The following is a 17667-nucleotide window of genomic DNA, read 5'->3' on the forward strand; positions in this document are numbered from 1 at the left end:
GCATTCACTGGTGGCAGCATGGGAAATAATCATTCAATGGATCACTTCAGTGACAGTAGGGATCTCTTCCTCTGCCTGTCTGCAGTCAGTTAGACCATGCTCTTTTTCTCTGTTTCTCACCTCTGGAACTTTAACGGTCCAGCCTGTCATTTTGTTTGTGCTCCTTCCTGCTTCACTGAAGACTGATGGGGGTGGATACTGAATGTGGTACACAGATTACCCAGGAGGAGAGAGAAATATTGCCGCTCCTTACTCCCGGAGCCAAGACATCGGTATGGATTTGACAACATCACTTCTCAAAAAGTACAGAAGTAACTAGTTGACATGAACTGAAAACAGAGACTCTATCCAATCAGAACATCAGAGAGTTATAGAAAACCTGAGAACTCAATAACATTACATGTATCTATTACATAAAGACCTGATTTCTCCTATAAAATTAGAATTTTCTGTACAGTGCTATATGAACAAAGCAAAATGACTTGCTGCCTTCTCATAAACTGTGGTGTTATGAAAAGGCACGCATCATTTCAACCACCATATGGCAGGAAATTGTGGTCGTGCTCCATTTTGGTTTTTAGAAAAAATAGAATCATTCTCAACGATAATTCACAAAAAACATAAAATCCTTTGTGTGTGGCCATTGAAATTAATATATTTTAATATTTTCAACAGACATTTTTTAGATTTATGTGTAAATCTAACAGCGATATAAAAGGCCCAAAGAGGTCAATTTGGATCCCTATTCCCACAGATAATCAAATATGAGGTCCATTGATGTCTGGCATTTAGGTGCTTGAAAGCTTTATGCCAGCCTTATAATATGAAAAAGTAAAAGTCGAATTCTCATTTGCATTGTTTGTGAGATTCTGGTAGTTGCAATACTGTTTTGCCTCATATTAAAGATATAACATTTGAAAAATACAAGTAATTTCTGCCTGTACACTTACAAATTCCCATAGACAGAAAATAAAGTGCCACAATTCTTGGCCTGCATAGATTGCAGTATGTGGTATTGCACATTCCACACCTCTCTGTGAGAACAACAAAACATGATAATAATAATTGGAAAAAAAGAGAGAAAAAACAATCCAACAAAAAAACAAACAGAAGAATTCACCAATATACTTCCTGTCAGTACCATTCTGGTTTGTGTGGCTTTCACAAAAAACACACTATGAACACACTCAGCCAAGTGTCATGCTGAAACGATAAACAAATATTCCAGCAATAAAATTGGAATCAAAGGCAACATACGACAGACGTTTTCAGTCAGTGTAAAACAAAAGCGACAGAAGAGACAGAAGATGAGAAAAAAATTACTCCTTTGGGTTTAAGTTTGACTGCAAATTGTTTTGTTCACAATAAAACACAATAAATTACAGTCCAAGACACTACAAAATATACAAAAAAAAAACAAAAAAACAACAAACTTCAGCAGGATCGAATAAACTTGCAGTAGTATAGAACGAGTGGACAGGACAATGAACACAATGCAGATGAACAAACCATAAGGAAAACAACACACAAAAATATAACTACATGTTATTTCCATTTATGTCATGATGCAGCTGAGATAGATGAAAGCTTGTCTGTGTGCTTGATTTGGTCCATTGATATCACAAGGAATATTGTCTTTTTTTTTGGTGGTAGTTTGTCCCTTTTCAAGAAATAGATAATTATAGTTTAAAGCATACATGTGTATTAATGACTGGGTCTACTGTGCTGGATTCATAAATAGTCTTAAATTTGATTTAATGCAATCTCACATACCTACTGTAGAATTTTTCTACAACCGAGCTAGACCTACTAATTTGTTTTATTCTTAAATCTACTTTATCATGTATATATCTTATGTCTGAGTGAGTAAATAAGATTTATTTCTGTGGTTTGGATGGAATCAAAAGGCTGAACAAGGGGGGAAACCTCTTGAAACTTGTCCCGACTTCTGAATCTGCATGATAAATATTTTAAATAAAGGTATTATCTGAGTTTCTGTCCTTACTGGTTACATAGATATGCATTTGGCAACTACGGGTGTATGCGCTTCCGAGGAATCTGGGGTTTTTGTCCTTTTAGCCCACGTTCATGAATTCAAAGACTGAATATGCTCAAAATGAAAGTTCAACAGTCATTATGAAAAACCAAAAACAATAATCTCAACGTTACAGTTTCTTACATATTTTTTCACACGAAAAACATTACAGGGTCGTCATGGGAACACTTTGCATTTCCACAAAAGGTAATGATATGTTTTGTTTTCTTTTTTTATAGGTCGCTACGATGCAACTCCGGTTTGAGCTGAGGGCTCTCGATTCAACCTCTCCTCCCTTCCCATTTCACATTACAAATATTTGTACCTTCATTGACAGTCATCCTTTGCCGTCCTGTGCATTGTCATTGCCTTAGATGTCCTAGTATTTACAGTGGAGCGCTTTCAGCAAACTAAGCACTGTAAAATATCTGTCTTTTTTTTAAATGCATGCTTTTTACAAATAAGTCCCTCTGTGCATTTCTTTCTTTTACTAGAAAAAGGAGACTGTTAATATAGGGGGGGGAGGGGCAGAATGTGTACATTAGTTGAAGAGCCTCCTCTTTGAGCCCACTGTCAGTCCCAAAGTCATTCTTCAATCTGCACAAAACACTGCAGTTTCTTTTTCAGCGATACACAACAACACAAGTAAATGGGACTTGTCATGCCATGCACAAGTATCTTTCACTACAACTGCACCCTTGCCCTTTCCTGCTGCTCTCTCACACGCCAGGCTGAGGTTGCAGTGGGTCCATTGTCTTTAAAAGCCTCCATTATAGTCACATGCTGGTTTCACAGGTCGGAGAAAGGCTGCCGTCCCCGGGTATCAGGTGGATATCGGATGTAAACATGTGGTTCTCTACTTTGTGTCCACTTTGGTTACTGCCAGCCTTGATATCCTCGCCTGCCCCAACCACCACACCTTCGGTGCAGTTTTGTGCTGCTGTCTTGGGGGACAAGGGCGCAACTACAGCACCTGCCACCTCCATCAGATGCTTCTCCTCGTGCTTCTCAGTGGATTGATCATCGTCACCGGGTGGGGTGTCTACCACAAGCCTCTTAGGGGACAAGGGGCAGGTCTCCTCCTCTGTGATGGGGAGCAGCTCTTCTGAGCTTTGGATGAGCGGTGATGTCTCTCCCTCTGGGGACTCGTCTTCCAGAATGCTTGAACTGATGTCTCCAGGAGATGTAGTGCTGGGTGGTGTGAGCGGGCCCTCAGCGGAAGGTTTAGTGAAATTGACCTTTAACACCTTCATTTTCAGAGGGTTATTCCCTTTTAGAGAGCTCTGAATTTTCTCAATTGTAGTGTTAAAACTTTCGCCTTCTTCTATATGGAGCTCTGATTCATCTGCTGGATGGACTGATTCATAGAGACCATCTTTGGGTTTGATGACAGGAGAGCTCTGGTAATCACCAGCCCTCCGTTGGCTAAGCTCCAGAGATGCTGGTGCCCGTGGGTGTCTGATTTGACATTGCCCACCATCTTCCTCACCTGAGTCGGAGCCCTGTTCTCTGAGGTCAGCTGAGCAGCCAGCAAAGTTATCCGGTGAGGAAGGTTGGACTTCCTTCATCTCCAACTCCACCTCCTCTTTTGATGGAAATTCTGGGCTGTGAGATTTCTTGGGTGAGGTGGGAGCAGTCATAGTTGTGCTCAGAGTGCTCATGGAGCTTGTGGTGTTGAGGTTATTGAAGGACTGGGACTTGGTCATCTGATTGTATATCTCCTCCAGTTTCTGAACATTAAGGTGTTGGGGGGTCCTGTTAGTCCGCTGCGGACTTCCAGTGGTGGTAATGGTTATACGATGAAGGGAGCTTTGCGACAGAGACTCTGTGTTTCCTCTATCGGGGGACGTTAGGTTGATTTCAGAGCTGGCATGCCTGGTTGAGCTGCCCCATCGGCTAGGTGACAGGTGGTTGTCGAGGGAGGTTTTGTCCTCTCCTACCACCACATCCATCAGTTCCATACTGCGGGCAAAGGCATCTTTAAGGTTCATTGACACAATGCTGCCATTCCTCTTGGCTCTCTCCAGTGCCTCCCTCCTTTTGATGGCTTTCTCCTGCCTCTTCTGCTCCTTGTAGAACTCAGAGAAATTGTTAACGATAATAGGTATGGGAAGGGCAATTACCAGAACTCCTGCAATGCAGCACAGCCCACCCACAATCTTTCCAAGCAAAGTCTGTGGGTAAATATCACCATAGCCCACTGTTGTCATTGTAATGGTCGCCCACCAGAATGAAGCTGGGATACTGGTGAATTTGGTGGCATCTTCATCTTTTTCAGCAAAGAACACCAAACTGGAAAATATCATGATGCCCATGGCAAGAAACAGAATAAGAAGGCCCAGTTCATTGTAGCTCCTTCTCAGGGTAAAGCCAAGAGACTGGAGTCCTGTGGAGTGTCTTGCTAACTTCAGGATCCTCAATATTCTCATGATCCTGAAAATCTGCACCACACGGCGTACATTTTGAAACTGCAGCACGCTTTTATTGGACTCTGTTAGGAAGATGGTGACATAGTAGGGCAAGATGGCCAACAAGTCAATGACATTCAGTGGGCCTTTAAAGAACTTCCACTTATTAGGAGAGGAGAGGAAGCGAAGGAGGTACTCCATGGTGAACCAGGCTATGCACACGGCTTCCACGTGGGCAAGCTGGGGGTTGTCATTGGCCTGGCCGTACTCATCTGTCACCTGGAGCTCTGGTAAGGTGTTGAGAGACAGAGCGATGGTGGAGAGGACGATGAAGAGGATTGATATGATGGCCAGAACCTGAAAGAGAGCACAGAACGTAAAAATGTGTTAGTAAGACATCAAACACCAGACTAATTTTTACTGAAAAAGAGGACTAAATATTTTCGATTTCTAGAAAGAAACCTATGTAGAATATAGACTCAAGATATACAGAATCATATAGATCATTAAATAAAATATAAATTCATACAACAGCCTGTAACCCTTCCAGAAATCAGATTTGGAAATACTGTAGATGACTATTTGTGTGCAATCTCATCTAAAATAGCCACAAGGTTCAAAGATTTCGGTTCCACCTCTTGGCAACAGTTTAAAATCCTGTCGTGGGAGGTGCTGGAGCCAATCCCAGGTTACACTGTGGCGAGAGCGGGGTACACCCTGGACAGGTCACCAGTCTATGGCAGGGCTAACAGACAGAGACAGAGACCAACAACCACTCACACTCAGACCTACGGACAGTCAACCTAAACATGATGTCTTTGGATGGTGGGAGGAAACCCATGCAAACTCCACACAGAAAAGTCCCCAGGCTCGAGTTTTTAAAATTATTGCCTGCGCTTGTAAAATTTACAATAGAAATACAATGCTTTGGTATCCTTCCCTGTGTCTTCTGCTCTGCAAGGGGATGAGTAGGCACATCCTGCATAATCCTATGAGGTCAGCTCAGCATTGGGCTGCATTTCAACTGTAGCTCTTTACCTTGACCAGGATTTATTGACCTCAGTAGATTAAATCTGTCCTTAGATGTTCTGACTGAGGTTTGACATTATAAAATGAGATTGTGCAAGCGATATGATGAAAGGAAGGGTAAGTTTGAATGTCACATCATGTTATGTGATGAATATGTGTTGCTTTGCTGATGCTGAGTGAAAAGTATTACATCGCTCACTCATCATCTGTCCCTTTACTCTTAGAAGTGCTCCATATTTTATCTCTGCCTTGAAGCTACAGCCACAGATACTCCTTACAATGCTGCTGGGATTTGTTGATGTCCTTTTTCCAGTCTCTCAGCCCACACAGGTGAAAAGCGTCTCTACTGCGCTCCAGTATATCCTCAACAATCTCAACTGAAATACAGCAAAGCGGGGTAAACAAAATCAGCATTTTTTTGTGTGAATTCCTGTATGACCTGAACAATATAAAAGCCATTAAAATCCAACAAACTAAGATTGAAGAGATTCAGTCAAGATAGGCAAACAAAGCACTCTGAATACCAATCGCAAATCACTGTGCAGTCATGAGAAGCTCACTGCTCAATCTTTGGGACATTGGGACTTCATTAATTTAGCCAACATTACATATTAGCAATCATCATATAAGGATAGACCTCATGGATTTTGCATTACTCAGAATTGATCCATCCCTATGGTCTATCCATTAGCCAGCAGACAGTGCTGACACACTGGAAAAGTCGCTAGTAAATGCTGACGACTTCACCTGAAGTAGACAAATGCAAATGTGTGCATGTGTGAAAGGAAATTCCCTCTCTTAAGTGAGAAAGACAGAAAAAAAAAAAAAAACAAGAGACAGAGTGAAACAGAGACAATAGGGTGTGACAGCTAAGCAGAGGAAGTGCTATCACGAAATGAATGCCGGTGCTGATTAGGTTAAACCTCTTAACAGCTAAGTGAGGAAACCTGGGCATGCCTGGCACTGAACTGAGGTGAAAGACTGCGCAGTCACAGTAAGGATGCAGATTGCTTCCATATTTGAGCCCCCACACTCAATGCCAAGTCTCTCCATCAGAGGCGCCTGTGCTGGTGTCCCTGTTGCTGAAAACCTTGGCGCCGAGTCAATTCCAGAGGTGGAAGAGTAGATTAGCGCATGAGATAATGATTTTGCACAGTTTATGGTCTTACTGGCAGTAAATTGTGTAGGTCATGCATCAGATTTTTCACGTACACTACAAGAGTATGAACAATCTTTGAAAATTCAGGCAAAATGTTATTAAATCTTTAGAGGTTGACTGTTCCTTTTTTAGATTCACATTAACTGCTTCAGAGGAGGCAATTAATCTCTACTGTTCCACACTTTGGAGCAATAAAGGCCTTTAAAGTTACACTATGAACAGCTGATTGAAAAGGCATGTGGGCATGCACGCTCACACAAGCACACACAGGCAGAGAGAGAAAGTGATTAATGTTTCACTGATCCATACCCATGTGATCTCACCTTCCTACACACCCATGCTCCTTTTGCTCATGGACACCAGTAAATGCCATTTGAGCGTGAGGATGAGCAATCTTGAGGTGGCTTGCATTAACCTACTATAATTGAGTGGGAGTAGTTAAGAAGATCAATTACTTGGACTCAGTCTTCTTTGCTCCTCATTTGCATGTGCGGCAGCATTAAACATAGCATCAAATGCCCTGAATGGTGGATTAGAAAACGGAAACAAGTACAGCCATTCCAGTTGACCTGGAAGTGACCCAGTGAGGGAAGAGAGCTGAAATGAGAAATTTAATTGAACTGGATGTTAATCTCTGGAACTACTCTCTAAAAGGGAGGTAAGGGAATGAGAAAATATAATCGGAATGAATCCACTGTACCAAACAAACAAACACTCCACCTACCAGCTGCTAGCATACAGTGACTATTAAAAATTCATCTAGGCTACACAGAAACACTTCACTGTGATGTTTTTGGAAGATGTAAAATTGTGATATTGCCTTTTATTGTTATGAATAGCCATGAAGAAGAAATCTTTTCCACAACGGGGACAACAAATATCAGCAAAAGGGAAACTGTCATATGTTAGACATGATTTGAAGATACCACCCTCCTCAAATAAAGTACAAAATGGCACGTTTTTACTGCCTATAATCAGGATTAAATCTCCTTCTCCTTGCCCGGGAAGATTTTGACCTCAGGATGCAATCGACAGGTCATGGTCAGGGCAGACATGATTGGCTGATTGGCTTAGACAGGAGGGTAATACCTATTTGGAGGCTTTGAAACTTTCCCTGCACAAAACACCACAAAAGCTGTTGAGTTTATCTGAGCAGAGGGCTGCTACACTTTTACAATCAGATGGAAGACAGATGGAAAGAGAAAATTATTTAAGATCACATGACTTACATGTTTATACAATACTCTGAGGATTTTCTTGAATACTTTGCTCTTTATTAAAAAAAAAAAAAAAAGTAAAAAAATAAATCACTTCACAAACGTCCTCAAAAAAACAAATACCAGCTGGCTCAAATCCTTCTGGGACAGATTTTAAAAAGGCAAAGATTTAGGTAGCACTTTACTTGATATCTCTGCTGTAACAGGAGGGAAAGTGCTTTAGCCACAGACTACAGATGTCCTCAAAATTTCACTCCCCATTTTTTTTTTTTTTTTTTTTTTTTTTTTTTTGCGGGCAGTGTTATATCCTCTGGGACACCTGAGCGGGAAGTGTGAAGCTGATCCTGAGGAGCTAAGATGCAACAGCCACTGAGTTAAGAGCTCTCTTGAGCCTCTCTTGACTTTCATTTTCAGCTGTCTGTCATCACCACTTCTACATCTTAACATCATACGACTGGCCGTTCCCAATCCTCTTCTACACGCCACAGGAAGTAGTCAATAAGGGCACTCACTCCTCACTAAATGCTCTGTCATCAGCGACAATGTCCTGTGGTTATAACCCACTTCCTGCATCACCTCCAGCGCCCACATCCCTCTCATTCCTTACCCTGAGGGAGGAAAGATGCTGTGGGGAAGAAAAATAACCCGCACCTCACCCATGGGCCATCTGCAGCTTGGGAGAAGCTATTGATTGTGTACACATCACATTATGGACACTAAGCCAGGCCAAGCGAGTCCTTATTGATCTGCGGAGCTCAGAGCTCTTATGGACCATGATCCACCTCATAGGTCCCCGCTGACGCCCCCACCACCTTTTACTTTGGTCATCAATTTGTATGCTGGCCATATTGAGGCATTCCTCAGGTAGGATCATTTTTTGCAGTGGAATCAATCCAGGTGATTATGGTTATGTTAATCTGGATTGATCCAAGGACTTGTGGGGTATTTCATCTTATGGGACTGTATCTCTTCAGCGTGATAACCCCATCAACACATACACAAGTGCTGGACATAACATGGTCACGCAGCTTTGTGCAAGCATTGAAGCAAGCAGGTTGTGTTCATTCAAGGAAGTTACTCCACGCAATGTAGATGTACCAAAGCCAATTATTATTCAGCCCAGTTGCTTTATGTGCAGGAAATAGGTTTACTGAGACCCAACTGACAAGGTTTGACTCCTAAATGTGCACTCAATCTGTTAGTGAGCTATTACCAGGAGCTAATGATGGCACCGAGCAAATATGACATTATTAAGGAACCTGGCTCATATACTTTAAATGAGATTTATAATCATTGATTAGTTAGGGTACGACTTGAATACATGCAACCTTAGAGAGGCTGAATATTAATCAACAAAAAAGGAGAGATGTCTTTCGTCCAACTCTGTCAAGATCCTGCTGGTAAAGTGCCTTATTCTGTGGCCAGTTTCCAAACACTTTACAGCGAGAAGAGAGCAGAGGGGAATTGTGAGATTTGGTGGCCGTCCACTGTTTTGTCCCGCAAGCTCCTACGAGGTTCAGAGAGGTTTGGAAGAATGCCACAGTCATTAAAACATGGGCCTCAATTCTAAAGCCATTAGTCTTTGGACAAGATAAATGTGCTCATAAAGCGCTCTCGAAAAAAAATGTCACAACTGATTCAGCTGAATTCCTTGAAACCAGTACAATATGTATTGCAATTCAAATGTGGCCCATTTTGCAACTTTGCAGCAAGATCAGATAATACAAATCACTTCGGTGTCCATCTGGTTAACTATTTCTGGCAACTCCAGTGGGGGCTTTGTGCATAATAAAGACTTTCATTTCAAGAGAAACTATTGAGCTGTTCATACACCATTGACAGCTCTCCCTGCAGTCAATAATTGCAGTGGATATAACCCATTTGTCTTGGCATAATGCAGCATCACCATACTGTGTCACTTACAGTTTAATTTGTCGTCAGTCAGTGAGACTTTATAATGTGTCCCTCTGTGCTTGACAGGCTTTGTCAGGAGTATTGGCACGATGTGATTAAAGTAACAATTTCAGGGTCAATCTCATTGAGATGCCTTTACAATTAGTGGGAGAGATATGCTCACGTAAATCACAGTTCCTCTCAATTTCTTCTTTTTATTGCACGTAACGCACTGAGCCACTGGTGTAATATCGGTAAACAATGGAGGACACTCGTTCAGTTTCATGTTATCCTTGCTGGAGGCATGCAGCAGCCAGGGTCCTCAGGGTTTCAGCCAGTGTTGTGTGAGGTTCACCCAGCAGCACAAAAACTGGTTGAATGGGCTGACAGTGTCTGACTGGAAGCTCAATCAGTAACCACTCCTCATCTGTTCGCAGGTCACACACACCTTTTGCTTACTCAGTGTGTGGGTCCATTTTTAGCCACAATATTATAGAAGAAACAATTTGAGAAAAAAAACTAAACAATAAATACATTTAAAAAATCTAAATTTATTTTTGAGAAATGTCTGCACAGTATTTTTCTTTACCGAACTTTAAAGTGATACCTTTTTTTCTTGTAAACATATATTTCATTTGTTTTTTTTAGCCTCCACTCCACTTTTTTAGCACTTTCACTCCTTTCCTGGCTGTATTTATAAGGGAGTGATATTTGTTTGTGTGCTACTTTCTCTACAACCAGGGAGGAGAATGGGCTAATATGAAATATTTATAGTTTGGTCATCTGTTGGCAACAGAGCCGTGTACGTACATTATTACAGGCCAGAGGAGTATTTCTGACAACACCCACTTGGGTGTTTGAGTGTTTGACATATAATCCCACACTCCTCTGCCCTTGCTAATTCACTGTAACAACAGGAGAGAGAAATATGCAGTGAATCAAAAATGCATTTCCCCCTTTTTGGTAGAACAGGAGTCCCATAAACTTAATATTAATGGGAAGTTGAAAAGTTCAGCAAAATCAATAGTGCAGTGTTTGTGTACCTCTCAAAACTGTCAATCATTTCCTGGACAGAAAAGGAACAAGATGGAATTCATAATTATGGTTAAAAGAAGAGGCTTCTCATTCACAGATAACAGTGAGGACAATAAAAAAAAAACACACAAAAACACACAATCTTCCAAGCACTTATATATCTTTCACTAATCGATTGACTTTATGCAACATACAGTACAGGCCAAAAGTGTGGATACACCCCCTCTTTCAAATGAATAGGAAAGTGTGTCCAAGCCTTTGGCCTGTACTGTATACAGTAGTACTGCACAAATGAAATAAAAATAAAACAGTTGAATGTTATTGGTTTAGTGGCTGAAAACCAAGTTTGACACGGAAATAAACTCTGTATTTACCTACACTACTGAGTAATCGGGAGCCTGAGTGACCTCCAGCATTGCTGACAAGTGTCACATAATTAGGCCACAATGCAAAGTGCAGCACAACAGCACTCAGGTAAACTGAAACATTTATTAGTGTGCTGCCACACAGTGAACTCACTGTCACAGTCAAAACGGCAATGCTTCAAAATGCTGAACTTTGCATCACAAGCTAACAAGGCCATGTCTGAACTCAACCTTGGGAGAAATTCAGCATCTCTTCTTCTCAATCAAGTGTATTGATGAATTTATTTAAAGCTCTGATGGGATCCTTAAGCCATTCACTGACTGAAATAGATACCTAATGCTTGTTCCATCCTTCTGTGTATCCTGTAACAGAGCCCTCTGCATCTGTTATCAGATTTCTTTACCCAGTGTCACATTCAGCACAGACATGATTGCAGGTCAACAGTACTTCATGAGTGTCTTAACAAAAAAAAGATATCCCACAGTGTGGTGTTGCTATGTTATGTGGAGGACTCAGTGGTTTTATGAATTAAGCATTAGATGTGAACGCAGTTTCCCGCTGAGACCGAGCCTCCTTCTGGACAAAGGGCAGTGAGGAAAGTCATGCACATTGCACCGTCAAGCTTTTCACGTAAAAAAACAAGAAAAACAACAACAAGAGTAAAGACAGTATGACAGTTGGTGAAATCAGTGTAAGGTCTTTGAACATTTGCTAAATTTCTATTCACAAAAATCTTTGTCGCTATTTCTATTTGGCCATCTCAGTCCTTCCTCTGTAATCGGGCCATCACAATTGCCCTCTTAGGCACTTTACAGCCAATCAGGGTTTGTGACTTTCACAACAAAAATGTCAGGGTGAAAGAAGTGAGAAGAGGAATTACAAGCAGATCTGGTGTAGCAGACAGCAGGTTTTCTGCTAAATCTGCAAGGCAAATGCAGAATCCTTTTACAGTGTCAGAATTAAAAAGATCCAGGGGCAAACATTATTTCTGAAATAAAACTAGTTTCTAATGAGTTTAAAACCTGCAGTAACAAACAAATGGCACAATTCACAGTGGAAAAATCCAATAGCACAAATTATTTCAGAACTTGCCATGAGGTAGGACACGGCCAGAACTGAAAAGTTGTATGTCTCTTCTTTGTCTTTTGTTGGTGTGTTGGTGTATATCTTCTTGGGCAACGGTCTTCATATATATATATACACAAACAAATTTGAATCCAATTTAAGCAATGTCCTTCCTCCATGTCACTTTCATGTTCTGTGGCAGTAGAAATGGTTGTGGATGTGGAGAAAGCTTGTGTGCATGTGCATATGTTCTTCTGTGAATAGTGTGTCTGTGTTTCTGCGTGTGTTTGTTTCTGGAGAGAAAAAGCCTTCAGCCTTCGTGGCGTGACAACATTATTAACCTATATGCCTCTGACATACCCCACTGAGAGGGGGGGAGAACAGCAGGCAGACCATAAACACAGCCAGTAACCCCTACACATCACTCGCATACTGATGCACATGCACACTCAGGGGTTTTTCCAGTGATGATCTCTATATGAGAATTATAAATCCACACCGTACATGTCATATTAAACCTGTATCTGTAACATATGAATCTTTTGCAGATACATAAATACATAACTAATAACAACATAAATAAACACCTATTTATTAAAATAAAAAGGAACAAAACCTACTTAATTGGCCAGCTCTGGGTTCCCGAAGGAATCTGTGCCTTCATATGTGACAGGGAAAATGCTGGAGAGATCACGCAGCAGACCAAAGTATAATTACAGCTAAGTGTGCTAGCCCCTTTGCCTGAGTAGCAATCACTGTTTTAATCACCCGGCCAAGGCACAATAATTAACATTTCCTCGAGCTACAGAGCAGAGGGGGGAAGGAAGGAGAAACAAACACGCACTCGTGGACCATGTAACTGTTAATATTCATGATGTGCTGTTTGCTGCAAACAGCTTGCAGGGCGCCCGGCTGCTCCGTACCTTCCCTGTTTGCATGCAGATAACAACAGTGGAAGGATCTCTTACAAGCTCCCTGAGCCCCTCTACCCCCGAGTCTGCTGATAACATCATCCATCTCCTCTTAGAGATTGAGGGAGGGGGTCAAGGTGGGGTTAGAAGTGGGGAAGATTCATGCATGTATGCATGCATGCAAGCTGCGTGCGTGTGTGTGTGCGCGCGTGTAAGTGGCACTTTCCAGAAATGTACTCAGAATAAGAATTACCATCCTGTCACCTCTGCTGGGTGCTTTCCTTTCACAGATAAAGACAGGAAAACCTCACAGGAAGAACTCACTCTTCCCTTCACCTCCCACACACATATGCACACGCACACACACGCGCATATATTTTGGTTGTCGCCTGCATGCTCACAATAATTTTTCTCTCTTTCCAAAACACACACTGTCACATTCAGCTATGCTCAGCAGGCTCCTCTAGCCTCAAGCACATTCACATTAAAAAGAAAATGCCCCGCCCCTCAGTCCCCTTGTACTTCTGTTATCCTCAATGACTATGCGTCACCTTGCGCTCTGAGTAAAACTGTGTAGCCATGGAGATGTCTCCCAGCACTATTACAGCAAGTTGAGCAGAGAGCAGCTTTGTGACTTAAACATTGTTATTTTTTCTATCTGGGATATAGCAGAGTTACCATTCAGCTGAATAATCTGCAGAAGCCCTTTGAGGAACAAGAAGATGGAGATGGATAAAAGGTAAAGAGAGGTTGGTTGGCACATTGGAATTCAAAGCAGAAACTGTCAGCCTCAATGAATGCCTCCATGAATTTCAACAATGTGAGATTACATTTAATATTTTGGTAAAACTTTTGTTAAGGTGCTGCAAGAAGAAACTTTTCAGGATGCCACAAACTGAAAAGAACAGCATTAGTCAAGGAGTCACTTATTACGGAATAACCCCTGATACATTAAAAAGGGGAAATATTTCATGGAGAAACTGGAGATGAATTCAACTAGGGAGAATGTTTTTTGTTGACTTTTTGATTTGCTGTTTTTCATTTCTTTGCAAAGAGGTCGGTTGGAGGCCAGTTTCAAGCTAAATTTCGATGGGCTAACTAGAAATTGGGATAATCCCCAGCCAATTTCCTCTATCCTTCACGCAACGAGTGAAAAACACACTCCCCTTTCTCCCGCTGTCTCCTTCACTGCCTGTCAAATGGGACTGCAGGAGGACTAGTGGTCACCAAGGAGCAGCTAATCCTAATCAAGTATAAAGAAGAAAGCATAACCCTGAGTGCTGGCTGGCACGACCTATTCCCCACACCATCAGCATCCAGCATCCAGGCCAACAGTATCAATCCAGCATGAGGGCTGTTTGACGATTCAATCTGCTTCAGATGTGCAGATTGTGTCAATCTCAATTGTACCCTTCACAATATCTCTCTCAAGTTATGTGCTGGCAGTGTGAAACTGAGTTTGTGCGTTGGCTGATTAATTGTTATTCAGCTATACTTCCAAGGACAAAACTCCTGCCTGCATCACTGTTTCTAAAGTTTCACTCACATATACAATTCAAACACACAACTCCAGATGCACACAATTTTGCACCCCTGAATTTTGTTGTACATCTTTTTCTCTCTCCTCTGGGAAAAAAACTGAGTTGAATATGAAACTCAGCGAGAAACACAACCGACTCAGAACATGGTTCCTCTTTTAATGATGAGTTTGGCATGAATACATTCATGAGTGAGACTGATGCAGAGGAGAAACAAGACAGACACAAGCGCACCCCAGTAAATGAAGAATCAAACATGCAAATAATGCTTAAAAGAACACAACCTTATTGAGAAAAACAAAAAGAAATCCCACAACTTTGCTTGAGATCCACCAACATGTGAGTCAATATCACTGTGGCTTCATCTTATTTTATACCCATTACAGTATGACTCTGTTGATCCCAATTACCAAACAACACCTTGACATTGCTGTCTGTTGCAGCTGGCAAAGGAGAGAAGCCTAGCAACATGGAGTCGGCAACATATTGACGCTTTTCTCTGTAACCATAGAAACTTGTGAATGAATTCCCATTCTCATTAGGATAAAAATATAAAATTGGAGGAGATTTTATGTAATGCTGATATCATGCATAATTTGTCACACTTTAAAGCAAACATACGCACAGCAAGTGGAAGTTTTATAACTATACGGAAGAGCTGATAGGTTTCAGTAATTATCTCAGCTGGAGCAACCGTTTGTGCAAAGCAACACATGCTGCTCTCTCCCTCGCAATGTAACATGATGTTTACTTTTGTAATGACTAATGCTGGATCATACTCCGTGGTCGTCAGCAACAAAAGAACATCCAACACACACCACAATAGCAATTTGACTTTGCAAAAAAAAAAGCGGTATGAATGACGGAGCAATTGAGCTGAGTGCTGCTTCATAGCTGAGGCAAGCAGGGAGCGCCGATAAGGGAGCTGTAATAACAGTCAAAAATTCACTGCCTTTGTTCTATGGCAAAGAGTGATGTTAGTCGGGTCTGGGAGTGGTGCTGGGCGACTGTTTCCATGGCGTTAGAGTGAGGCATGCCTGTGTACACGTGTGTGTGTGTGTGTGTGTGTGTACATTTGAGTGGGTGGTGGCATTGTGTGTAGGTTGAGGAGGATGCAGGGGTTTTATAGATAGGCTGTCTGTCCTTGAGAAGGCCAGATTGGGACGCCCCCCCACTCTTCATGGGAGATTTCCTTTAATTAATCCAAATGAGGACACACTTGCAATTCCAACGTACACACACACACACACACACACACACACACACACACACAAGCAATCACCACCACAGTAGTGAGATAAAGAATGAGAGCGTAGTTCATTTTATAGATTTTCTTGCTGTACCAGCAGCTGTGTCAGGATGCGCATCAGTACTTTTGCTGCATGCTAAAATCTACAGATAACCATAATCATGATGTTTCCCTGATCCACTATTTTAGTTATAAATAAAGCCCGATCGAGCAGACAGGAATGCTGGTGGTTTCACAGGTGTTATGTCACAAACCAAATTACTGGACACGTGTTTTTGATTTGTTGTCAAAGAGCGAAAAAGGAAGTCACAAAAGGGAGTGTTGGGATTAATCTAGAAATCACAAAAATCTGCCCAAAATGTCAAACTGATGATGACGAAACACGGCAAAACAAACTATCCTTCAGAATGTTTCACCAAAGGTCTCTGACAGGGAAAACGTGTCATGTTCCCAGTATTAGACACCTCACTCCTTTGACATGAGTGATTTGACACTTCTGAAATGACTTTTCTGTGCAGTGGCTTGTACAAAGAAAGATTTCAGATGTGTGTCAGTGTGGCTGCCCGGTTTATGGCCCGGTCAGATCAGGTAATCAGAACAGTTGCGTTGAGGCAGGTATAGGATTAACAAATCTGTGTGTATAAGACGATAAGCTCCCACAACATTTCCACAAACACCAGGAGGGTTTCAGTGCAGGTGGAGGGGGGTGGGGGAATGAAAGGCTAGGTGTGCTGTCAGATTATTTGTGTATTACCTCTCATGTGAGGGGAAAAAGTGAGTAACTGCTTATAACACTCTTTATAGCCTTACCAAAGATAGACTTCAAATCCTATTACAATTATCCTGAGTCATCCTCAGATTGAAGGGTATGAAGGCCCCTTGTAGGCTCAACACCCCAAACCACAGGCCCCCAGGGGGGGCCGATGACGAGTGAAGGGAGAGCTGCTGGTGTCGCACCCACAAATGCTTGGTAGGTTTTTAACACTTGAGATGTTTGCTTTTTTCTCAACACGGGTTGAGTGCTGCACAGTTATTACAGCCCGGTGTGTGGGCTGAGGGTGGGAGAGGAGAGTATTGTTGGGCTGAACATGTATAAGCAGATGCTGCAAGAAGCAAAAATTACAGATGAACATTTATGGATAATAATATAGTCTTCATGACCTGGGGCTAATTCACTGGTAGATCCGAACACTTGAAAAATTCACACGTGGGGGTATGAAGTGGCTTACCAAGAAGAGAGGCCACTTTAAGCCTACATGCTGGCAAGCACCTGTGCAACGGAATATGCAAGACACCAAATCCCAAAGAGCTTTGTAGTCATGCATGACCTTTGAACCCTGTCATCAGCTGTGCAGTCATAAATCAAGTTGAAATTCCCCAAGTCTACAGACTGTGAGCAATATCGTCACTATTTTCCCTATTTCCCGGAAACATGGAAAAAAGCATTAATAATTAAACCCCTATTTATTTGCAACCCATTTCTTTTCCACTGCAAATGTAATTCATTTTATCTACAAATTGCAGGACGCAGCAAAGCAGAATGCAGGAAAAAAATAATGCAACTAATAATCAGTCCTCACGCTGCTGTGATGACTAAAGTAGGAGGATGGGGGGCATTTTGTGTAAATCCAATGAAGAGTGAGCAAACAATTAAACCTTTACACACTGACATTCCTGGATGTGTAATCCTATTACTGAGAGAACTCCTGTGCTCTCTATTAGGATACTGTGAAGGGGGAGTTAACATCACCTTTGTGAGATA

The 17667-nt window shown here is 41.8% G+C and overlaps 1 protein-coding gene across 1 annotated transcript in view; it reads right to left on the minus strand.

The window, feature by feature from the left end:
• Positions 1-2811: 2811 nt before the first annotated feature.
• Positions 2812-17667, minus strand: part of kcnb2b (potassium voltage-gated channel subfamily B member 2b) — a 66291-nt gene continuing 51435 nt past the window's right edge. The window contains exon 2 of the mRNA XM_029529441.1: positions 2812-4800. Coding sequence (XP_029385301.1) covers positions 2812-4800 — 1989 coding nt within the window. The remainder of the gene's footprint in view (positions 4801-17667) is intronic.

Source organism: Echeneis naucrates, chromosome 20 (assembly GCF_900963305.1).
Source record: "Echeneis naucrates chromosome 20, fEcheNa1.1, whole genome shotgun sequence".
Classification (NCBI taxonomy): domain Eukaryota; kingdom Metazoa; phylum Chordata; class Actinopteri; order Carangiformes; family Echeneidae; genus Echeneis; species Echeneis naucrates.